This window comes from Haematobia irritans, chromosome 2 (genome assembly GCF_050003625.1).
Source record: "Haematobia irritans isolate KBUSLIRL chromosome 2, ASM5000362v1, whole genome shotgun sequence".
In the NCBI taxonomy this organism is placed as follows: Eukaryota; Metazoa; Arthropoda; class Insecta; order Diptera; family Muscidae; genus Haematobia; species Haematobia irritans.
In genome coordinates, this window is record NC_134398.1 from 9,168,692 (window position 1) to 9,195,860 (window position 27,169).

A 27,169-nucleotide genomic window follows, 5' to 3' on the forward strand; every position below is an offset into this window, starting at 1 on the left:
CATCTCAAGAAATGGACCGGTAAGTTGGCCACCAAGATCATGCGATTTGACGCCTTTAGACTATTTTTTGTGGGGCTACGTCAAGTCTAAAGTCTACAGAAATAAGCCAGCAACTATTCCAGCTTTGGAAGACAACATTTCCGAAGAAATTCGGGCTATTCCGGCCGAAATGCTCGAAAAAGTTGCCCAAAATTGGACTTTCCGAATGGACCACCTAAGACGCAGCCGCGGTCAACATTTAAATGAAATTATCTTCAAAAAGTAAATGTCATGGACCAATCTAACGTTTCAAATAAAGAACCGAGGAGATTTTGCAAATTTTATGCGTTTTTTTTTTAAAAAAGTTATCAAGCTCTTAACAAATCACCCTTTATATATATATATATATATATATATATATATATATATATATATATATATATATATATATATATATATATATATATATATATATATATATATATATATATATATATATATATATATATATATAAACATTTTCCAACAGCATCTAATCCATTATTCTTTTCGAAATATTCATGGCTAATATTGCAATAAATAAATTAATTCAAAATTTTTTTTAATAAGTTTCCATAGAATCATTCAATTCACTTCGTTTTAATAAATTTCCTTTAAAAAATTTCAATACTGCTATATATTTCCCAATAAAGTTTTTTTTTTTTTAATATCCCCCCATTGTATTGGCCTTTCTCCATCACTAACATAGATAAAGTTCTTTCGTCTCACTTTCATATTTCTTTTTTTTTCATTTCAATTGAGTTATTATAAACACGTTTTACTATAGCAATTAAAAGGCTCTTATTTTTTTCAAATTTTTTAAAAAATAAAAGAGGAAAATGCAATCATTTGGTATTGTTTGTTTTCTCTGATATTTGTTATTATATGTTTCGTTTTTTGAAAGACTATTATCATCATGCAATCCCGGCATTAGAACCGTATCACAAAAAAAAAAAAGATTCATTAATATTTTTAATTTCTGAAAACTGAATATAATCAACTTAGGTGAAAGTTTACATTTTATATGGATAAGAGAAATTTTATTATACAAATTAAGATTCTAAATCAACTAAAAGTGAGGAAATTTTAAATCGCAGATTTGTATGTAACAATAAAGTAGTAGAAGTTGGAGGACTGCAGTTTAAAGCGGAGTTATTATACTCCCCCATAGAATGGGGGGTAAACTAACTTTGTATATCCGTTTGGTATATACAAAAATATTCCTCTCCAACTAAGAGGTCCTTCACATATTTTCTATAGAAATAAAATTTTCAGAAAATTTTCTATAGCATTAAAATGTTGAAAATTTTTTTTATAGGAATAAAATAAAAACAAAATATGAACAAATTGTCGATAGAAATAACATTTTGACAAAATTTCTATATAAATAAAAATTTTGACAAAAATTTTCTATACAAATAAAAGGTAGACAAAATTTTCTATAGCAATAAACATTTGAGAAATTTTTGACAAAATTATCTAAGACATCAAATTTTGACAAAATGTTTATATATTTTCTACTGAAATAAAAAGATGACAAAATTTTCCATAGAATTAAATTTTGACAACATTTTCTATAGAAAAAAATTATAACAAAATTATTTACAGAAATAAAATTTTGAAAAAATTTTGTATAGAAATAAAATGTTGAGAAAAATTTCTATAGAGATAAAATTTTGAGAAAATTTCTTAAAGAAATAAAATATTGGAAAAATTTCCATAGAAATAAAATTTTGAGAAGATTTCCATAGAAATAAAATTTTGACAAAATTTTCTACAAAAATAAAATTTTGATAAAATTGTCTACAGTTATAAAATTTTGACAAAATTTTCTATAGTAATAAAATTTTGACAAAATTTTCTATAAATATAAAATTTTGACAACATTTTCTTTAAAATACAATTTTGAGAAAATTTTCTATAAAAATAAAATTTTGACAAAATTTTCCATAGAAATAAAATTTTGACCAAATTTTCTACAAAAATAAAATTTTGATAAAATTTTCTATAGTCATAAAATTTTGACAAAATTTTCTATAGATATTAAATTTTGACAATATTTTCTATAGGTATGACATTTTGACAACATTTTCTATAGCAATAAACTTTTGATAAAATTTCTTAAAGAAATAAAATATTGAGAAAGTTTTCTGTAGAAATAAAATTTGGACAAAAATTTCAATAGAAATAAAATGTTGACCAAATTTTCTACAAAAATAAAATTTTGATAAAATTTTATATAGTCATGAAATTTTGACAAAATTTTCTATAGATATAAAATTTTGACAAAATTTTCTGTAGATATACAATTTTGACATCATTTTTTATAGATATAAAATTTTTACAAAATTTTCTACAGGTATGAAATTTTGACAATATTTTCGAGAGAAATAAACTTAAGATAAAATTTCTTAAAGAAATAAAATTTTGACAAAATTTTCCATAGAAATAAAATGTTGACAAAAATTTCAATAGAAATAAAATTTGGACCAAATTTTCTACAAAAATAAAATTTTGATAAAATTTCCTATAGTCATAAAATTTTGACAAAATTTTCTATAGATATACAATTCTGACAAAATTTTCTAAAAATATAAAATTTTTACAAAATTTTCTATAGGTATGAAATTTTGACAACATTTTCTCTAGAAATAAACTTTTGATAAAACTTCTTAAAGAAATAAAATATTGACAAAATTTTCTATAGATATAAAATTTTGACAACATTTTCTATAGAAATAACATTTTTACAACATTTTCTATAGAAATAAAATTTTATCTAATTATACAATTATTTTTCGAGCTTTATGGACAGATATAGATTAAGGAACATGGTTAATAGAGCCATTGAAAAGAAAACGCCAGATACAAATCTATACACGCCTGGACTGTAAATGTTTCGGTTCGGGCGAATGAACCTTTCCACAGCCTTTAGTATAGATCTGGCTGGGAGAGATAACTCAATTTTGGGCCCTTTATGCTAACTCCTTAAGCTGAGTACTATGTTCAGTTTTCAAGCTGAAAACCAGCTTGTTTTCACGGTTACTTTTTTTATTTAACTAATTTAGAAATATAAAATTATTTGCAATCAATTCCTTGGATCTTTTCCATCCATTATTTGGCAAGACTCGATCAAAATATAATCGTCTTCATAATTATATTTGTACTTTTAATTTAGTGTTTTGGTGAAAAAACCGAACATAGTACTCACCTTTATGGAGAAAAAATTTGGGAAATTTCCTCTTACAAATTGAATCATCTTTTCTCCCACTGTACATCATCTTTTCATATAACTTACAAAACTTACAAAGAAAATAAGATTAAGGGACTTGTAAGTTATATGAAAAGATGATGTACAGTGGGAAAAAAGGTGATTCAATTTGTAAGAGGAAATTTCCCAAATGTTTTCTCCATAAGGAGTTAGCATAAAGGGCCCAAAATTGAGTTATCTCTCCCAGCCAGATCTATACTAAAGGCTGTGGAAAGGTTCATTCGCCCGAACCGAAACATGTACAGTCCAGGCGTGTATAGATTTGTATCTGGCGTTTTCTTTTCAATGGCTCTATTAACCATGTCCTTAATCTATATCTGTCCATAAAGCTCGAAAAATAATTGTATAATTAGATAAAATTTTATTTCTATAGAAAATGTTGTCAAAATAATGTTGACAAAAGTTTCTATAGAAATAAAATGTTTAAATAATTTTCTATAGAAATAAAATTTTGATAAAATTTTCTATAGAGATAAAATTTTGAGAAAATTTTCTATAGAAATAACATTTGGACAACAATTTTTATAGAAATAAAATTTTTGACAAAATTTTTTATAGAAATAAAATTTTTGACAAAATATAAAAACTAAACATTTGACAAAATTTCTTAAAGGAATAAAATTTTGAGAATTTTTTTATAGATATAAAATTTTGAGAAATCTTCTATAGAAATAACATTTTGACAAAATTTTCTATAGAAATAAAATTTTGAGAAAATTTTCTATAGCAAATAAAATTTTGAGAAAATTTTCTATGGAAATAAAATGTTGACAAAATTTTCTATAGAAATAAAATTTTTACTTAATTTTCTATAGAAATAAAATTTTGAGAACATTTTCTATAGAAATAAAATTTTTACAAAATTTTTTATAGAAATAAACGTTTGTGAACATTTCCTATTACAATAAAATGTTGACAATATTTTTTAAAGAAATAAAAGGTTGACAACATTTTTATAGAAATAAAAGTTTGACAACATTTTTATATGGAAATAAAACTTAAACAAAATTTTCTATAGGAGTAACATTTTGACAAAATTTTCTATAGAAATAAAATTTTGAGGAAATTTTCAATAGAAATACAATTTTGAGAAAATTTTCTATAGAAATAACATTTTGAGAAAATTTTCTATAGAAATAAAATTTAAAAAAAAATCTATAGAAAAAAGTTTCGCCAAAATTTCCTACAGTTGTAAAATTTTGTCAAAATTTTTATATAGAAATAAAATTGTTTGTTTGGTATGTTTTTGGAAAAACAAATTTAATTCCATGTACTGATACTGCATTGGATGTAGTATATTCGTCTTTTCTATGCCTGTCTATCTGTCTTCCTATTGGTTTAACTACAGAAAATTTATATTTTCAACAAAGTACCTTTCATACTATTTTCTTACAATGTATTTTTAGCTATTAACTTCTTTCATGCTTAGTTTCAAGTGATACCTTTATTAGCTTTAATTATCCCCTCTTATAGTGGTGAACCATTAGCAAGAGAACAACAAAAAAAATCCATTCATTCTGTTTTTACGGTTGTTTCGGTTTTATGTTATTTGGCCAGAATAACGGATATAAAAACTAACGGAGTAAGAAACAAAAAATTAAACAAAAAATATAGAATATATTTGGTTAACAGTTGCAAAATAAATGGAAACAGTAGCTAATATCTCGCGACCTTAGAAACGGTGGCAAATTTGCAAATTACGCTGAAAAACACCTTAAAGGTAATTATCCAAAAGCGCCACCACAACCAAAAAAAAAAACAAAACTTTATGTTCTTAGCGAATAAAAACTAATCATAAAAAAATACACAAAACAGTTTCGGGGATTTACAAAGGTGTGACGAGACTGGTATGATAATAATGGGAAAATTAAATAAATCAATCATTTTGTAATAAGTTTGAATAGGTTTACCACTTGTAGTATCGCAATGAACTGAATAGTCTAAGTTGGCCTGACATATTGGGTTGGCACTATACCTAACCAACGTTCTGTTTCGGAGGTACAGTTTTTTTAAAATTTTTTTTAATATTCCTAAGTACACGCACAGAAAAAACATGTTTGGACATGGTTGCCGCATCCATTTAATGCTTATTTAGAGTATGTAATTGTCGCGAAAACCATGTATTTTGTCTTTGTAAAAATAATTTTCGAGCGTAGAAAAATATATGTTGGCAATAAGCATTTAAATGGTTCTCAAATGCCGCAAACATGTTCTATTATTTAAATGATAGAATTTGAGACCATTATATGGTCAGGAAAATCATGTATCTGACCATTCAATTTTTTTACTTTTTTGCAGAGAAAACAATATTTTTATAGTTTACGTATAGACATGTCTACAACCATTACATGGCCATAAAGACCATGTACATTGTTTTCGTGACCGTTTAATTTTTTTGCAGCGACAAGAATTTTATAAAAACATTGAGCAGGTACACACGATTTTCATTTTGCGCGTCAGTCGTGTGTTGATTGTTTCTTGGAATAGACGGAGAATACGGAATTATTGTGTTTTGTGTTAATTTATTTATTCAGAAATGGCACGTGGTTTTATGTGAATACAAAAAAGGAAAGTGTAATTGAAAAAATATACATGGTTTTTGTTCTGCATTTAGATATATGGTATAATTTATTTTTATTTGCAGTTACATGATGTCTGCGTTTGTACATTTGATGGTCACGAAGTAAATATGGAATGATTACTTATTGTTGAAATTGAACCAAACTAGAGTGTGTAAAAATATGTGAAGTTTGCTTGCACGACATTATAAATACAAATAAACAATGAATTAGTTTATAAATAAATAAAAACAAATAAATAAAGTTGATTTTGTGTTTTCTTTTCTCAAGTGGCGTCCTTTTTTCGACGACGAAAAAAGTTTTTTCATAAAAATCAAAACATTTTAGGTTGTGACCATGTTCTTTTAACTAGAAGAAAAACATTTTTGTCGAATAACATAACATTTTAGATCGTGACCATTGTCTTTTAATGGAAACAAAATTCTTTTTATCAATATAATAACATTTTAGATGAGGACAATTGTATTTTTCTTAGAACCATGTTCACTGAGCCAACATGGTTGCAGGTTAAAATGTTACATGGTCGCCGCAAAAATAGCTGCTATCATATTATTTTGCTCTTCGAATATGATTGTGGTAATCATGTTTCTTCTCTGCGTGTATGAAATAGTTAGTGGCGCTGAGACTTTCCGGCATATTCTTCCCCCAGTAAGAGTTTCGGGTGCACATTTCATCCATTGAGACCATCGGATTTACTGTTCCCTTAATAAGACATTCGGGCAAACAGTTCCGCTACTTAGACTTTCGGACAGGATTAGCGTATCCACCTGGGTTGCCACCGTGGTGCAATGGTTAACATGCCCGCCTTGCATACACAAGGTCGTGGGCTCGATTCCTGCTTCGACCGAACACCAAAAAGTTTTTCAGCGGTGGATTATCCCACCTCAGTAATGCTGGTGACATTTCTGAGGGTTTCAAAGCTTCTCTAAGTGGTTTCACTGCAATGTGGAATGCCTTTCGGACTCGGCTATAAAAAGGAGGTCCCTTGTCATTGAGCTTAACATGGAATCGGGCAACACTCAGTGATAAGATAGAAGTTCACCAATGTGATATCACAATGGACTGAATTGTCCAAGTGAGCCAGCTACATCGGGCTGCCACCTAAACTAACCTAACCTATAGAAGATTTTGTCCACATTTTATTTCTATAGAAAATTTTTTCAAAATTTTATTTCTATTGAAAATTTTTTCAAAATTTTATTTCTATTGAAAATTTTTGCTAAATTTTATTTCTAAAGAAAATTTTTGCAAAATTGTATTTCTATTGAAAATTTTATTTCTATAGAAAATTTTTGCAAATTTTATTTCTATAGAAAATTTTGCCAAAATTTTATTTCTATAGACAATTTTTGCAAAATTTTATTTCTATAGAAAATTTTGTCAAAATTTTATTTCTATAGAAAATTTTGCCAAATTTTGTCCAACTTTTATTTCTAGGCATGCTAACCATTGCACCACGGGAGCCACCGTGGTGCAATGGTTAGCATGCCCGCCTTGCATACACAAAGTCGTGGGTTCGATTCCTGCTTCGACCGAACACCAAAAAGTTTTTCAACGGTGGATTATGCCAGCTCAGTAATGCTGGTGTCATTTCTGAGTGTTTCAAAGCTTCTCTAAGTGGTTTCACTGCAATGTGAAATGCCTTTCGGACTCGGCTATAAAAAGGAGGTCCCTTGTCATTGAGCTTAACATGGAATCGGGCAACACTCAGTGAGAAGATAGAAGTTCACCAATGTGATATCACAATGGACTGAATTGTCCAAGTGAGCCAGCTACATCGGGCTGCCACCTAAACTAACCTAACCTATAGAAAATTTTGTCAAAATTTTATTTCTATTGAAAATTTTTGCTAAATTTTATTTCTAAAGAAAATTTTTGCAAAATTGTATTTCTATTGAAAATTTTTGCAAAATTTTATATCTATAGAAAATTTTTGCAAATTTTATTTCTATAGAAAATTTTGTCCAAATTTTATTTCTATAGAAAATATTGTCAAAATTTTTTTCTATAGAAAATTTTTGCAAAATTTTATTTCTATAGAATATTTTGTCAAAATTTTATTTCTATAGAAAATTTTGCCAAAATTTTATTTCTATAGACAATTTTTGCAAAATTTTATTTCTATAGAAAATTTTGTCAAAATTTTATTTCTATAGAAAATTTTGCCAAATTTTGTCCAACTTTTATTTCTAGGCATGCTAACCATTGCACCACGGGAGCCACCGTGGTGCAATGGTTAGCATGCCCGCCTTGCATACACAAAGTCGTGGGTTCGATTCCTGCTTCGACCGAACACCAAAAAGTTTTTCAGCGGTAGATTATCCCACCTCAATAATGCTGGTGACATTTCTGAGGGTTTCAAAGCTTCTCTAAGTGGTTTCACTGCAATGTGGAACGCCGTTCGGACTCGGCTATAAAAAGTAGGTCCCTTGTCACTGAGCTTAACATGGAATCGGGCAGCACTCAATGATAAGAGAGAAGTTCACCAATGTGGTATCACAATGGACTGAATAGTCTAAGTAATCCTTCTACACCGGGCTCTCACCTAACCTAACTATATCATCTGAGCAGATAATTTCCCTGCATTTATAAATCACCCTCGTAAAATCCTCACAACTTTTATTATATCATCTAAGTATTGTAAATACCATACTACTGTTCAAGTGGAAACGCATTGAAGAAATACCCACAGAAAATAGCCAAGAATAAAAATAAAAAGAAAACTGACATATAAAAGAAGGAGAAAATCTACACAAAAATGTTAAAATAAATAGAAAAAAAACTAATAGCAAAACAAAAACAACTAGAAAAATAATAGCAACGATAAAAATAAAAACTGCATAAAAAGCTTTGTAATTTATACAAATACTCTTGTTGAGAGTTGAGTATTAAAACTGCCAACCGCAAAAAAGACTCACCGACCGACCACCAACCACAATCTCAATCTCAGAGTTAGACACTAGACTTAGGGGCCTCTAACACCAAGGGTGGTCGTCGTTTGGAAAACAGCAGCTATTCGAAAAAATAAATAAATGAATGTGAAAAATGCTCTATGATATATTCACCGCCAAACTATCCGTCCGTCTGTCCTTATGTCTGTGCCTTTGCCATTATGTTCATGTTCGGTTCACTCTTGAGGGTACTAGAGTAGTAGGTAGTTTACCGCCTTATGAGCATGTAAGATTCGAAATATTATATAAGTAATTATTAATGGGCGAAAAACAACATGAACCAAAAAAAAAAGAAAAAAAAAACATGAAAAAAACATAGAGCAACAACAATAGCAGTAGCAGTAAAACAAAAAAAAGTTTATTTGTAAAATAACAAACGAAAATCTAGATCAGGGCTATAGACACATTTGTAAGGCAGAATATTGACTTCAAAAGTTTTTTCGTATTTTATTGAAAACCCACAAAGTCTATACAGCTTTTTTACTAAATCCTTGTTTATCATTTTCCATTGGAGGGCGAAGGAGAATTATTTTCTTTTAGATTTCATAGTCAAAGGATAATTACTAATATCGTTAGTTTGGCTAAAGGCTAACGACAAACAAAAACACAAAGCAATGACCTAATTACCATGGCAACCAACCAACGAGGCCAATTGGTAATAAAAGTTGGTATAGACTTTTGCAAGGTAAAGTGTGAAATTAAATTGTAAAATCCTATAGTGAAATACTTGTAATTGCAATTGAACTCCAAGTATAAAATATTGGGAAATCAGAAAAAAACTTTTTCGTAAATATTTTACCAACAAATAGCATTGAAATCGTTTGCCGGAAAAAAATTAAATTCGAAGGATTTGAAAAATTGTTCAAAATCCTTGAAATTTGTTTTCAAAACCCAGAATAAAATAAAGTATGGAGAAATCGAAAAAGTCTTTTCGTAACATATTTATTGCTACAAGTAATTAAAAATGTATGAAAATAGGAAATTTGCAATATTTTTATACCCTGCGCCACACTGTGGAACAGGGTATTATAACCCAGCAAAAAAAGCGTCGCCAAAAAAGTAATGAAAATGTTCTTTTTGGATCCGGAAGTGGTGCAAAATTGACGCAGAAGCGATGAATTTAACATGGGCTTGTCATAGGACGGAAGTCCTCCCTTTCAACAGCCGTTGCACTGAATTTGCATCACTTCTTTAGGTGTGATCCGAATTCAATGTTTTGGATGTAAATAAACAAATTCTGAGATATTTTGTCAAATAAATAATTTAATATAATTTTTTATAATTTTAATGGATTTTAACGCTTGTCGGAAAGGTTTGACCTCAAATATTTTCAAAAAATCACAATTTTTTCAGGTTGGATTTAGCATTTTTTTCGACAAAATTTAAATGATTTGTACCATTTTATGAATTCTTACTCTGTTTTTAACTTATTTGAAACAAAAAAAGTTAAAATTACCCATTAAAAGTATGAAAAACCCAAGTTATAAAAAATTTCATTAAAGTAACTTCCTGGGTAGTTAAAATAAAGAACATCATTGGGAGTGCATCTTCTGGAAGTGCTTTTAAAGTTGTGCCTTTGGAAGAACTTCCAAATTTTTTTGCTGGGAAGTTAGTGCATATGTTTGCAACACCTAGAAGGAGACGAGATAGACACATGGTGTCTTTGGCAATAATGCTCAGGGTGGGTCCCTGAGTCAATATAACCATGTCCATCTGTCCGTCCGTCCGTCCGTCTGTCTGTGAACATATTTTAGTGATCAAAGTCTAGGTCGCAATTTAAATCCAATCGCCTTCAAATTTGGCAAATGGTCCTAATTTTGGGTCAGAATAGAACCCTATTGATTTTGGAAGACATCGGTTCAGATTTAGATATAGCTCCCATATATATCTTTCGCCCGATATGGACTAATATGGTCCTAAAAGCCAGAGTTTTGGCCCAATTTGGTTGAAATTTTGCACAGGGTGTAGATTTTACATTGTAGCTACGCGTGCCAAATTTGGTTGAAATCGATTCAGATTTAGATATAGTTCCCATATATATCTTTCGCCCGATATGGACTACGACGGTCCCAGAAGCCAGAGTTTTACTCCAATTTGGTTGAAATTTTGCACTAGGAGTACAATTAGTAGCGTAGTCAAGTGTGCAGAATTTGATTGAAATCGGTTCAGATTTAGATATAGCTCCCATATATAGCTTTCGCCCGATTTACACTCATATGACCACAGAGGCCAATTTTCAACTCCGATTTAATTGAAATTTTGCACAGGGTGTAGAATTAGCATTGTAGCTATGCGTGCCAAATTTGGTTGAAATCGGTTCAGATTTAGATATAGCTTCCATATATATCTTTTGCCCGATTTTCCGTCATATGACCACAGTGGCCAATCTTTTACTCCGATTTAATTGAAATTTTGCACAGGCAGTAGAATTAGCATTGTAGCTATGCGTGCCAAATTTGGTTGAAATCGGTTCAGATTTAGATATATCTCCCATATATAGCTTTCGCCCGATTTACACTCATATGACCACAGATGCCAATTTTTAACTCCGATTTAGTTGAAATTTTGCACAGGGAGTAGAATTAGCATTGTAGCTTGCGTGCCAAATTTGATTGAAATCGGTTCAGATTTAGATATAGCTCCCATATATATCGTTCGCCCGATTTACACTCATATGACCACAGAGGCCAATTTTTAACTCCGATTTAGTTGAAATTTTGCACAGGGAGTAGAATTAGCATTGTAACTATGCGTGCCAACCTTGATTGAAATCGGTTCAGATTTAGATATAGCTCCCCTATATATATTTTTCCGATTTCGACAAAAATGGTCAAAATAGCAACATTTTCCTTGTAAAATCGCCACTGCTTAGTCGAAAAGTTGTAAAAATGACTCTAATTTTCCTAAACTTCTAATACATATATATCGAGCGATAAATCATAAATAAACTTTTGTCAAGTTTCCTTAAAATTGTTTCAGATTTAAATGTTTCCCATATTTTTTACTATCATTGTGTTCCACCCTAGTACATTAGCCGACTTAAATTTTGAGTCTATAGATTTTGTAGAAGTCTATCAAATTCTGTCCAGATCGAGTGATCGGCCCGCCCGACTTTAGACTTTCCTTACTTGTTTTTGACCAACAGTGTGTTCTTAGTTTAGGTTAAAAAATTATTATATCAATTTATTGTACAATTACCCAGCAAAAAATTTGGAAGTTCTTCTAAGGGCACAACTTTAAAAGCACTTCTAAAAATGTTCCCCCAAAGATGTTCTTTATTTTAGCTACACAGGAAGTTCTTTTAATTCTTTTTTTATTATAGCTCGCGTTTTCCATATTTTTAATTTAATTTTAACTTTTTTTGTTTCAAATAGATTAAAAACAGAGTAAGAATAAATAAAAAAGGGGGACAAATTATTAAAATGTTATCGATAAAAATGCTAAATCCATTATAGAAAAATTACCAATTTCTGAAAATATTTGATGTCAAACATTAAAATGCATTAAAAATCATAAAAAATTATAAAAATTAATTAGTTGGCAAAATATCACCTAAAAATTTAATCAACATCCAAAACACTGAAATCAGATCACACCCTAAAAAAAAAATTCAAATTCAGTGCAGCGGCTTTTGAAATGTTGCACATCCGTCGTGTGACAAGCTCATGTTAAATTCATCGCTTCAGCGCCAATTTTGCACCACTTCCGGATCCAAAACGAACATTTCACTCCGTTGTTGGCGACGCTTTTTTTGCTGGATAATAACGTAACTATTTCCAATCACCTTCTTAATAGGCTTTGTGTTTTTACTTTGATTAAAAAGTTAATTGTATCAATTAATTTTTTAAATAAATTATTAAAAAATTTTCAATTATTGACCTAATTGACATACGCCCATTTTCATGAAGCTCCGTTAGTGCTCCGTTAACTAACGACCTTTTTAACCGTATTATGAACATAGCTGTCATCTTTCCTATATATTCCATATGCCAGTTAGGAACTTAACTGCCGACAATTTTTCGGTTTAAAGTTAACCGGAGAGAATATATTTGGAATTTACATTTTGTTAACTGACAGTTAAAGCCTAATGGCCGTTAATGTTTCTAGTTTGATTAAAAACTTAATTTTTTAACTGAAAAAATGTTCATCTTCAATTAATTTTTTAATTGGAAATATTTTGATGATTTTTTTGCTATTGAATAAAGAAACTTGCATTGGTAACTAATTCATAGTTTTCTTCAGCCTTTAAGATATTTCTTTTTTGTTAAAGCAAAAAAAAAGCCACTTATCGGAGATATTTTGTAAACTGACAAACAACCAAAACCATCAGACGGGTTATGAAATTAAAAAACAAAAAAAGCAAATCCCTAGAACTTTTATCATGACCAGAAAACTATTCCCAGAAATGGCAAACCAATTGGCGAAGGAGTTGTTATTAAAGTAAAAACTTATACTTGTAATACACTGAAAGCTTTTATGGATAAATAATTAATAATAAATTAAAATTAAATATATTTAATTTAATTAATTTAAATTACGAGATATATTCCAAATAGTAAAATATTTAAAATCATATTAAATGAAACCAAATAAATACAATTTGAGTTAGATCTTAAAATGATGTATAACGTTTATCTGAACTAAATAAAAATAATTTTCTTACAAATAAAAACTTATCCTATATATATTTCAATTAGAAAATTTATTGAAGTTTAAAAAATATTCATATCTAAATAATTGTTTTTAAAAAGAAATAAAAAAAATAATTTAAATTAAGAGATATATTCTAAATACACACAAAAATATTTTTTGTCTTCAATCACGAAGTTAATTGATCCAATTAAGTTTTAATTGAAATATCTTCAATCACAGATAGTATCAATTAAAAAAATTAATTCAAAGTCAATTTATTTAATTTAATTGATGCAATTAAAAAAATAATTGATACTATTAATTTTTGTGATTGATTTTTGTTTCAATTACAAAAATTGTTGAATCAATAAAATTTTTAATAGAATATTCTTTAAAACTCAATTATGGCTTTTATTAGAAACATTTTCGTGAATTTTATTCTGTCTAGTAAAATATTTAAAATAAAATTAACAAAAAAAACTAAAACTTAATAATGAAATAATTAATAATAAAATTAATGTGAATTAACTAAAATTATGTTAATTTAAATTAAAAGCTACTTTAATACAAAAGAATATTTATCACCAATATTTGTCAACTAAACTTAATTGAAGTTTAAAAAACATTCAAGTAAAAATAATTGATTTAAAAAATAAATAAAAATTAAATCATTTAAAATAATTTTAATTAAATAAAACAAAATGAGTACAATTTGAGCTAGATCATATAAATTATATATACATATATAGATCATATTATATAAATTATGTAAAATGAAATAAAATTAAATATTTATTTTCAATGGAAACATAAAGTTCCTTACATACTAAACATTTAATTTATATAAGACATATTATTTATATATAAAAGAATAAAATATAGCTGATGGCCTTAGCGGCCAATGCTACTTTTCCCTTTTCTTTTTTATCATACATTTACTGTTTGATTAAAATAAACAATAAATAAATAAAATAAGTAATAAAGAATAAAATAAAATTATGAATAATTTGATTAAAATCAAATTTCTTACATAGAAAGAAATATCCCAAACATTTTTCAATTATAAAGTAGAATTTCATATAATATTCAATTAAAAACTATTCGAGCTTTTTTTTTCAAAATCAAAGTAAAAATAAAAATCAATCACAAAAATTAATGGAATAAGTCACAAATTTTAATTGGAACAATTTTTTTAATCGGTGTCATGGTATGAAATCTTTGGCCTCACGAATATATTTTTGTCACTGTATCATAATTTCTGTGGTTGTAGAAATTTCAACTAAAAATTTATTGGATCAATTAATTATTCGGTGTCTATTTTGGCAGGGCATTTTTGTTCGTTTTTTTTTAATTTTTTTTATATGACTTAAAAAAAAAATATTTATTTTTAGAATTTTTTTTCTAGTTACCTTCTCCAAGTGTATGCCAAACGACAGATAAAAAAGCCTATAAAATGCTTTGGAAAACAAAATGTTTCCCTAGTAAACTTTAGGTTTTGAAACCCATTGAAACCGGTTTAGATTCATTTAGTTTTCTGGCTGTTGGTTCTGTTTTCGTTGAAGACTTTTTACTTTTACACTCAAACCTTTGTGAATATTGGGCATTTGATGGTAGCTGAGAATATTCTTTTTAAGCCAACAAACTAGTTTCGGCCCAAATAATCTGTTTGCCATACACGTTCTTCTTCTCCCAACTATGCGGTTTCTAAATCCTAAAATTTATTCCAACCAAAGAAGTTTTAGTCATAATATGTATGGCTTGGCATGGCATGGCATGGATGTCCAGAAACGATTCTCGGTAACTTGTTAAATCATTTATGATAATAAGCATAATATGCAGTCAAAGAGGTTTTCAACGAAGATTGTCTTTTCATTTTGTTCATAAAAAATATCAATGAATGGGGAGAACCGGACCTAACCGCCAATACGCATAGTTAATTTCTTCCCCGTACACACCCTCATAAGACAATAAGAAATAACAAAATCTTGTTTATGAAGCCGTATTCTTAGGTTGGTCAATGGGAAGATACCTTGTTTTCATTTTTATCATAATGGTGTTAATTTTTTTTTATAGAATTAGAAGCTTTGCTTAAGTAGCAAATTCATATTTTATGATTTTAGCCCCATGCTGCTAGTTAATACCCCACCATAGCCAATGGTTTATTTCTGTTAAAAAAAAACCTCTTGAATTTCTATGCAAAAATTGGTTACCATTTAAATGCCAAAATCTGACATTTTTATTTACATTGTGAACATAAATTTTTGGGAATTATTTTAATCTGTACTATACAGGCTTTAATAAATTTATGTTAATGATAAAATAAGGTAAGAAAAACGAAACCATCCGTTTAATTTAATTAAATGAGATAGATTAAGCTAAACTACTAAATGCCCAACAAAAAAAGCGTCGCCAAAAAAGTAGTGAAAATGTTCTTTTTGGATCCGGAAGTGATGTCAATTTGACGAAGATGCGATGAATTTAACATAGGCTTGTCATAGGACGGATGTCCACCATTTCAACAGCCGCTGCACTAAATTGGCATGACTTTTTAAGGTGTAAGGTGAATTCAGTGTTTTGGATGTGAATTAAGAATTTTTATGATATTTTGGCAAATTTATAATTTTTCAAAATTTTTTATGATTTTTAATGCATTATAACGCTTGTCTGGAACGTTTGTCATCAAATATTTTCAAAAATTCGCAATTTTGCTAGAAAGGATTTAAATTTTTTTTTGGGCTAAATTTAAATAATTTGTACCATTTTATTAATTCTTGATATGTTTTTAACATCAAATGAAATTGATACTATTAATTTTCGACTCAAATGAACTTCCTGTGCAGTTAAAATAAAGAACATGTTTGGGAGAGAATTTTTTGAAGTTCTTTGAAAGTTGTGCCTTGACAAGAACTTCCAAAATTTTTTGCTGAGATGGTCAGATGGTCAAAAGGCTCTAGGATCCAATAAATAAATAAAACTCCTAAGATAAAATGAAAATAATCTAAGAATATTATCTCCGGTTACATTTTTTAAAATCACTCAGAAATTTAACTAAAACTAACGAGAGAAAATAACTAGCCCTAGAAAACTTTTGAATGTTCAAACCAAAATTAACATTTGAAATCAAAATTAAAATTTAAACCAACTGTTTCTAATTCAATGATATTTGTTCAGAGTTTCATAAAAATCAGTTAAGATTTTTTACCAACACATGTGTTGTTTGTGCACAAAAATTGTTTCAATAAAAAAATAATTGATCCAATTAATTGCTTAATTGAAATATCTTCAATCACAGAAATGATGGGATCAATAGAAAAATTAATTGAAAGCCTTTTAAAAAATTAATTGATCCAATTAAAAATTTAATTTATATTAGTAATTAATTAATTTTTGTTTCAATTTAAAAATTTGTGGAATCAATTAAATTTTTAATTGAATATTTAATTGGAAAAATTTTCGTGAATTTTTTTTTTCTGTGTATATTTGGGCACAACAAGAAGATGAGAGTATGGACGGAGGTCCACCAAGCCGGATCGACTCGAGAATTGCTTCTGAAAGCCTATTAAAAAATTAATTGATCCAATTAAAAAAATAATTTCTACTATTAATTTTTGTTTCAAATTAAAAATTTGTGTAATCAATTAAATTTTTAATTGAAAATTTTTTTAAAACTCAATTAAAAATTTAATTGGAAAAATTTTCGTGAAATTTTTTCCTGTATATATTTGGGCACAACAAAAAGGTGGGAGTATGGACGGAGGTCCACCAAGCCGGATCGGCCCGAGAATTGCTTCTGAGTCAATCGGTTAATATCTCATTGGGTCTTAAACCAATATCTTTGGTTGGATTATTTTCACGCAGATCAAAGTTAGTGATTTGAGCTTTTGTAGAAATCCAATTTTTTCTAGAATTTCTATAAAAATATTAATTTCCTCCACAAAATTGCCAAAAAATGTTCGATTCAATCACGAAATTAATTGATCCAATTAATATTTAATTGAAATGCCTTCAATCACTGAAATGCTGGTATCAATCACCCTAGTCAATTAAAAAAATTAATTGATCCAATAAAAAAAATTAATTGGTCCAATAAAAACAATTAATTGACACTATTAATTTTTTTTTTTTAATTTTTTAATTAAAAAAAATTTTAAATTTTATTTTTTTTTTAAATTTTTTAATAAAAAAAATAAATTTTTTTGAATATTTTTGAAAATTCAATTAAATTTTTCATTGGAAATATGTTGTGGAAATTTTTTCTGTGTTCGCATAATTTTCAATTATTCTAGGCACTTTCACTTTTCCAAATTTTGTAGAAAATTTTTTTCCTAAATTTCTTTTACAAAAATTTCACATTTATTATTTAAACGCAAATTTTAAAAATGGTAAAATTGAAATGCTCATACCTCATGGAAATTCAAATATGAAGCAGAGAACAAAATCAAAATTTAAAACTAAAATAAAAATTGAAATTGAAATTGAAATTAAAAGAACAATTAAAATTAAAATTAAAAATTATAATTAAAATGAAAATCGTTAAAATAAAATAACAAATTAATTTAAAAAATAAAATCATGATGTATTAAATCGTTGCATTTAATTAATATTACCTGAATTGAACTTCATTGAAATCTATTTAATTTTATTTAATTTAATTAAGTAACATTACTAAATGTAATTTTATTTAATTATAATTTATTTAATGTAAAATAATGTAATATAGTTCAGGTTAGAGTTTTTTTTATTATATTTAAAATTTATTTTTTTAATTATTTATTATTTTTAATATTTAACTACCCAGCAAAAAAAGCGTCGCCAAAAAAGTAATGAAAATAGTTTTTTTTTGGATCCGGAAGTGGTGCAAAGTTGACGCAGAAGCGATGAATTTAACATGGGTTTGTCATAGGATGGAAGTCCTCCATTTCAACAGCCGTTGCACTGAATTTGCATCACTTCTTTAGGTGTTAGCCGAATTCAATGTTTTGGGTGTAAATTAAAAAATTCTGTGATATTTTGTCAAATAAATAATTTTTATAATTTTTTATAATTGTTAATGGATTCTAACGCTTGTCGTAAATGTTTCACCTCAAATATTTTCAAAAATTCACAAATTTTTTCAGATTGGATTTAGCACTTTTGTCGACAAAATTTAAAGGATTTGTACCATTTTATGAATTCTTACTCTGTTTTTAACCTATTTGAAACAAAAAAAGTTAAAATTATCCATTAAAAGTATGAAAAACCCAAGTTATAAAAAAATTGAATTAAAAGAACTTCCTGGGTAGTTAAAATAAAGAACATCTTGGCAGTGCATCTTCTGGAAGTGCTTTTAAAGTTGTGCCTTTGGAAGAACTTCCAAACTTTTTTGCTGGGTAAGGATACTAAATGTAATTTTATTTAATTATAATTTATTTAATACACTAATGTAATTTGAATTAGTTTTGTGTTTTTAATACTTAGTTTATTCGAATTTATTTAATTATTTTCTTTTAATTTTGGTATTTGCATTTAATTAACATTACCTGAATTTAATGTGATGGAAATCTATTTAATTTTATTTAATTAAGTAACATTACTATATAAAATAATTAAATTTAGTTTAGGTATGAGTTTTTTATTATATTTACATTAAAAAAAATATTAAATATCACATAATATTTTTAAAATTTATTTTATAATTATTTAATATTTATTTATCCAATACAATTCCAATAGATCTTATTTAATTTACTAAGATTACTAAATGTAATTTTATTTAATTATAATTTATTTAATACAAACTAATGTCATTTAAATCTGATATGTGTTTTTTAATATTTTGTTTATTCGAATTTATTTATTTATTTTCTTTTAATTTTTTTTATTTGTTATAAGATTACTAAATGTAATTTTATTTAATTATATTTTATTTAACACAACATAATTTTATTTTTATTTGTTTTTTTCGTATTTATTTATTAATTTTCTTTTTATTCGTTTCAATAATTCAATAATTTCAATTTCGTATTTAATTTTTTAAGGTCCATTTAATTTAGTTAAGTAAGATTACTAGATTTAGATTTTATTTAATTAAATATATAAATTTCCTTCCTTTCAATTTATATCAATATTTTTATATTAATTTATTGTTTGTATTTTAATTTAATTTACATCCATTTAAGCTTATTTAATTTATTTCATAATTTACTTAAAATAAAAAAAATATATATTTTGTTCAGCTTAGTTTTTTTTTTTCTTTTTTATGCGATTTATTTTCTTAAATAACATATCACCAAATATTTCCATTTAAAAAGTTGATTCAAGTCGAAAACTTTTCAATTAAAAAAATAATTGATACTATTAAACTTTTAATCAAACTAGAAACATTAAGTCAATGATTGAAAATTTTCAAAATTTCAATTAAAAAATTAATTGATACAATTAACTTTTTAATCAAATTCGGATACTTTTTGTTAATTCTTAATTATTTTTTTTTTTGAAACTATAAATTTTTGAATCAAATTAAAAATATTTATAGAAAGTTATTGATATATAGTATAACGATTAAAAATGGTTTCATTTTTAATAAAAAAATGAATTGAAGTTTGCTATCAGCATCAATTAAAAATGTAATCGAGTCAGTTAAAAAATTAATTGAAATTCGCTAACGAAATCAATTAATTTTTTTATCAAGTATTTTTTTGATGCTCAATTAAAACTGATTGATATTATCATTTTCGTAATGGAAGACATTTCAATTAAAAAATTAATTGGATCAATTAATTTTGTGATTAAATCTGCAAAAAAACATTTTTTGTTTGTGTGTACGTTAAATATATTATTTTTTTTATTTTTTAATCATTTTTCGAATTTTCAAATTTAGTATGCATCTATCCTGTCCCGTTGGGAGCCATCGTGGTGCAATGGTTACCTTGCCCGCCTTGCATACACAAGGTCATGGGTTCGATTCCTGCTTCGACCGAATACCAAAAAAGTTTTCCAGCGGTGGATTATCCCACTTCAGCAATGCTGGTGACATTTCTGAGGGTTTCAAAGCTTCTCTAAGTGGTTTCACTGCAAGGTGGAACGCCGTTCGGACTCGGCTATAAAAAGGAGGTCCCTTGTCATTGAGCTTAACATGGAATCGGGCAGCACTCAGTGATAAGAGGGAAGTTCACCAATGTGGTATCACAATGGACTGAATAGTCTAAGTGAGACTGATACATCTGGCTGCCACCTAACCTAACCTCCTGTCTCGTTTACTAAAATCATGGTTTGATGATTTTTTCTATATATTATGAATTTCCGTCATTAGGACTCCAAATCCATATTTATTTGCTGTTTTTTTATTTTTAACTTTTAGATTTTTCATCATTCACTTTCGGACCTTTCCTTATTACATATTTTCAATTCACCAATATAGTAAATATTGTGTGGCGGGGGTGTCTTGTTCAAATGTCATGTACTTCAATGTCAGCATGCCTTGTCATTCACTCGTTTAGTCAATACATGCTGCCGGTGCTGCACTTTAGACATTAAATTGACAATTGCTAATAAATCGTGAGTGACAATGAGTTGAGTTTGAACTTTTATGACATGTTGGCATATTGGAATATTTGCCGATTGTTTGAACATTTATGCAGGTATGTGTCAATACAAACATTTTAATTTTCTATTTTGAGCATAAATTTCAACAAAATTCAATTGTTAAGTAATAAGTAATTGGGAATATGAGTGACAGGAACATTAATGTATTTTTATTTTAGAAATATGATTTTGTTTAAGTATTTCGATTTAAAAAAATGAAAACAACTAATGTTGTCATTTATTTTGTGCTTAAATTAAATAACCATATTTATTTATAAATTTTAGAGAAATATTTAAATGTTTTTTGTAGGGCTGATGAAATAATTGCTACTACAGACTCCTCCAAATCGAGTTTGTAATTAGCCAATACTAATGAAAATATGTTTTTTAGGTTTTAGCCTTGATAATAAAATCTTGTAATTTTAAATCATTTTTTAACTCTTATAATAATTAGTACTCACCTTGCGTTAGAACATGTTATCACATACATTATATATTAAAGGTTTTACATTTCATAATAAAACTTATTTGCTTCAATATATTTTTTGAAAGACCAAGTAAAAAGCAGATACTTAAACTAGTAATTCAATAAATATTGATTAAGTTTATTGTGTATTTATATTTTTTACCAAATATTTTTTTATTTTATTCGTGTTCTTGTTAAACTGAAATTTAATTAACACCTCCATTAATCAAGATTATCTTTTTAAATTTTTTTTATGTAGTTTCGAATATTTCTAGATAACTGATGAAGTGTTTCATAAATAACCAGAAATTTTTAAAATTGCAACCACATTCTCAAAAAACAAACAAAATAAAAAAATCACGAAAATATTTAAATTTTGTTTTATATATCAACGACTACAAATGCCTTTAAATTAGCTATAAAATAAATTCAGTGTGAAAACAAGAGACAACATTCCATAGAATAAAAGGATCATAAATTAAATGCAAGCCAACAAACAATTGGCCAATTTAAAATTGGCATTTGTTTCTACAACTCGTAGATTGTTTAAAACAGATAAACAAAACGAAATTGAACACCTTCCAATCTTAACCTTGGCTAAAAACAAACATCGAAAAAGAAAACAAAATTCATAGAAAAAAAAAAAACAAAATTAAGTGATAACCATAACCATTCCAAAACCAAAATATCTGTATTGTCTTTTATATGAAATTCGAAAATCAAAAGAGAAGAAGGAAACGGTATAAAAAGTAATGGGCCAACCACCATTGTATTATAACCATGCCAGAATAAAAAGCAATTTCCAAAACAAATTTTCCACAAAACCAATTTTGAAAAAATGATAAAAAAAAACTAGAGTAAAATTGCACTAGATTGAAGATACAAGGGAAAAGTAATACACAGAAAAAAATCTAACAAATACAACAATTTAAATTACAAAATAAATAAATAAATAAATAAAATACTTTAAATTAAATAAAATTAAAAAGTAAAATATATTAAATTTAATTTAAATGAAAAATAAAAATTAAATTAAAATCAAAAATTAAAGAAAATAAATAACTAAACAAAAAAAGTAAATGAAATAAAAGAGAATGTTATAAAAATACAATAAAATAATTCATATTACTTAAAACAAATTTAATTTAATTTAATTTGAATAAAAATAAAATCTAAATAATAATTAAATAAATAATAAAAATAAAAAAAGTATAAATTAAAAATAAAAATTAAAACACAATCAAAAATTAAAAACAAATAAAATACTTTAAATTAAATAAAATTAAAAATTAAAAATATTAAATTTAATTTAAATGAAAACTAAAAATTCAATTAAAATCAAAAATTAAAGAAAATAAATAACTAAACAAAAACATAAACGAAATAAAAGGGAATATTATAAAAAATACAATGAAATAATTTATATTAATTAAAACAAATTTAATTTAATGTAAATAAAAATAAAATCAAATAATAAACTAAATAAAAAAAACATAAATTAAAGATAAAAACACAATCAAAAAATAAAAAAAGTTAAATACTTTAAATTAAATAAAATTAAAAAGTAAAATATATTAAATTTAATTTAAATGAAAAATAAAAATTAAATTAAATAAATACTTTAAATTAAATTAAATTAAAAATATTAAACTTAATTTAACTGAAAAATAAAAATTAAGTTAAAAAAATTAAAGAAAATAAATAACTATATTAAACCAAAAAAGTAAATATAATTTAAAACTAATTAAATTTTATTTAAATTAAAATTAAAATAAAATCAAAATAAATTAATTAAAAATATTTTAGAGAAAAAGGATAAAAAATACAAATTCCTATAAAATAAAAAATTATAAAAAATTAAGTAAATAAATATCGAATATATTAAATAAAAAGAAAACTATTAAAAAATAAAATAGACTATTGTAATAAAACAAATTAAATTCAATTTAAAGATAAAAACAAAATATTAAATCTGATTTAAAAATAAATTAAATAAAACTAAAAAAAATTATTTTATAAATTCTGAAATCTAAAACAAAAAATAAATGAAATAAAAGAGAATGTTATAAAAAATACAATGAAATAATTTATATAAATTAAAACTAATTAAATTTTATTTAAATTAAAATAAAATCAAAATAAACTAATTAAAAATAATTTAGAAAAAAGGATAAAAAATACAAATTCCTATGAAATAAAAAATTATTAAAAAATTAAGTAAATAAATATCGAATATATTTAATAAAAAGAAAACTCTTAAAAAATAAAATAAATAAATTGTTGTAAAAAAAGAAATTAAATTCAATTTAAAGATAAAAACAAAATATTAAAACTGAACTAAAAATAAATTAAATAAAACTAAAAGAATTATTTTATAAATTCTGAAATCTAAAACAGGATCTAATGTTAAAATTAAATAATAAAACAAATTAAATTAATAAAAATACAAATTCAAATAAAATCAAAAATTATTAATAATATCTAATTCCATAGACTTAAATAAATAAGTAAAAAAATATTATAAAATAAATTAAATAAAAAATAACAAGAAATATATTTTATAAAAAATAAAATAATTTATCAAAACGAATTACATTTAATCTAAAATTAAAATAAAATGAAAAATTTTAAAATTTAATAAATTTAAAAATAAATGAAATGAAACATAGAAAAAATATTTTATAAAATAAGACTAAAATAAAACCATTGAAATTGTTACGATTTATTTAAATTTTTTTCTGTGTATTTATTAACTACCCAAAAGCAAAAGGAATAAAAATGCAAAACGAAAATCTTATGTGGTGCCTACCATATCTGGCCTGGAAAACACCTGCTGCGCACAGAGACTATCTTTGAGTGAGGCTGTTTTATCGGGAAATATAATGGATTTCCCCGTTGTTGTAATGTCGGTTTTCTGGGCACACAGCGTTGTTGTTGAATTCACTTTAGAGGCATGTGACAAGCGTTTCATATGTGTCCATACCTGATGCCAGGGCACATCTTTCTGCTGGAGTTGGGAAAACGAGTGTTTTTCATGATTTTTTTGTTTGTTTTTTTTTTATGAAGTTTTTGTTTTACGGGTTTTCATAGGCATTGTTGAGGGAATTGTGGAGTTTTGTTGAGTTTTTGTTGTAGTTGTCATAAAAGGGAGGATTTGATAAAGAAAGAAAATGATAATAAAAAAACACAAATTAATTAAAAGGTTACCAGTTGATTAGCCAATTATGTTTATGAGTATTTCTGTGCTTTGTGTGGTTTATTCAAAGTTGGAAATTTAATTTTATATACATAAATAAATGCACACATGGAAATGTATAATATTTTTTGAAAATTCTTCTTTTTCAGAGTAGTTGTTTGTTTTTTATTGTAAATATCAATTCATATTTGGTGTCAGGAGTAAATTTTTTTGGTTTATATTATTTTATTTGAAATATAACAAATAATCAAGTGGGATTTCCTTGTAAAATATTTTCTTTCCAAAAAAAAAAAAACACCCAAAATGTGATACAATATTTTTTGTATTAGTTTTTTTCACATTTTAAATATAAAATTAATTTTATTCGCAAAAAAAAATAATTCTGATGTTCTTTTAAAATATAATTTGTCAAGTAAAATATCCAACATAAAGTTAATTTTTTTCGCATAAATAAATGCACACATCGACATAACGTTGTATGAAAAAGAAGAATGCGGGAGGGTATTTGTTTGTTACTCTTTTAAAATATCAATTTTTAAATGGTGTAAGAACTGTTTGTTTTTTGATTTTTTTCTAAGATGAAATATAAATTTATTTTATTGGCACAAGCAATTGCACACATGGAAATGTTTAACATTTTATTAAAAAGAAGAATGCAAGAGTATATTTATTTGGTACGTTTTTTTAATATAATTTCCTAGTTGGTGTCAGGACTATGTTAAACACTTTTAGATTTATGGTCTTTAATTACTCATCCAACTGTAAAACACCTTCTTTCATCTACAACAGCCAAAATATGATATAAACTTTGTTTTCTATTTTCAAATTTGAAATCTAAATTAAATTTTATTCGCATAAATAATTGCACACATGCAAATGTTTCACTTTTAATTAAAAATAAGAACGCGAGAGTGTATTTGTTTGTCACCCTTTTAGAATATCAATTTTGATATGGTGTCAGAATTTTGATATGGTATCTTTTTTCAAAGATTGAATATAAATTTATTTTATTGCCATAAAAGAATGCACACATGGAAATGTTTCACATTTTATTAAAAAGAAGAATGCATGAATGTAATTTTTTGTTAGGTTTTTTTAATATCAATTCCTAGTTGGTGTCAGAACTAAGATAAAAAATTTTAGATTTGTGGTATTGTTTGAAACTTTAAAAATTCCATCACTCATCCAACTGTAAAATACGTTATTTCATCTAAAACGTCTAAAATATGAAACAAAATTTTATTGGGGGCAGAGATAATCTGTATCAAACTTTTTTATGTTTGCGACTGTCGCAAAGTAAATGTCGTAAACGTCACATACGCTTCGTAAATGTAGAAAAAGTAACAAAATTCGCAAACTAAAAATACTTTAATCGCGTCAGCTGGCAGCGAATTCGATGATATCCAAGACGATGGTATGTGTGAAGAAGTTTCAATTCTTAGGAATGTTCACTATTTTTGGTTTTAGTGCCCACATTTTCCCTATTGCCTTTTGCACGAGTACATGGTAACCGTGGCTTTTCTCGTCCTTTCTTAGCTTTAAGTTTAGCCTCCTGTCCAATATAACCCCAAGGTTTTTTTGCATATTCACCAACGGGAATTTCGATAGCACCTAAGAAGATGGACTTGACCGTGGGAAAACTTTCACAAATTTCTGCAGAAACTTACAGCGACTGCTGTCAAACTAAATTAAAAAATTTTCAGAATTTCTTCTATACAAAATTAGGTTTTCTACAGTAGGTTTAGGGGATATTTTCCAGTTTTAAACATAAATTTAAATTAAAAAATTTTCAGAATTTCTTCTATTCAAAATTAGGTTTTCTACAGTAGGTGTACGACTTTTTCGACATACGTATTATACCGTCGCAAATGTATGTCGCAAAAGTCACAGTTTGTGACAAACCAACCCTGATTGGGGGTATTTTCCAATTTTAAATATAAATTTAATTTTATTCGCATAAACAAATGCACACATGCAACTGTTGCACTTTTAAAGAAAGAGAAGAATGCAAGAGTGTATTTGTTTGTTAACTTTTTAAAAGATCAATTTTCATTTGTTGCCAGAACTAAGATGATGGTTTGATTATGCTTTTTGGGGTTTCTTCATAATGGAAATATAAATTCAATTTTATTCGCATAAGCAACTGCACACATGTAAATGTTTTACTTTTTCTTAAATAAAAGACTGCCAGAGTGTATGTGGTTGTTACCTTTTTAAAATATCAATTTCTATTTGGTGTTAAAACTAAGATTAGTTTTTTTGTTATAAGGTCTTATTTAAAATCTAAAAAAACATCCATACCCATTTCAAAGTACGAGTAACTTTTTTTAACAAAAACAATCAAAATGTGGTATAATTGATGTTGAGTTTGCTTTCATGTACAGTTTTCCTTTATAACTTAAAATAATATTAATATTATGTTGATAATCACACTGAAAAAAATATTGTTGTGAGCCCAAAGATTTCATGTCCTTAAAATACGAATGCAAATTT

General features: G+C 26.1%; 1 protein-coding gene across 5 annotated transcripts in view; it reads right to left on the reverse strand.

Moving 5' to 3' along the window:
- Positions 1 to 27,169, reverse strand: part of LOC142223386 (uncharacterized) — a 256,164-nt gene that overhangs the window by 190,442 nt on the left and 38,553 nt on the right. For 3 of the 5 annotated variants that reach the window (XM_075293268.1, XM_075293265.1, XM_075293267.1), the window contains exon 2: positions 24,290 to 24,487. The exons of 1 other annotated variant lie outside the window; for it this stretch is intronic. In XM_075293268.1, coding sequence (XP_075149383.1) covers positions 24,290 to 24,487 — 198 coding nt within the window. The remainder of the gene's footprint in view (positions 1 to 24,289; positions 24,488 to 27,169) is intronic. One more of the 5 variants, XM_075293266.1, reaches the window with a different exon arrangement.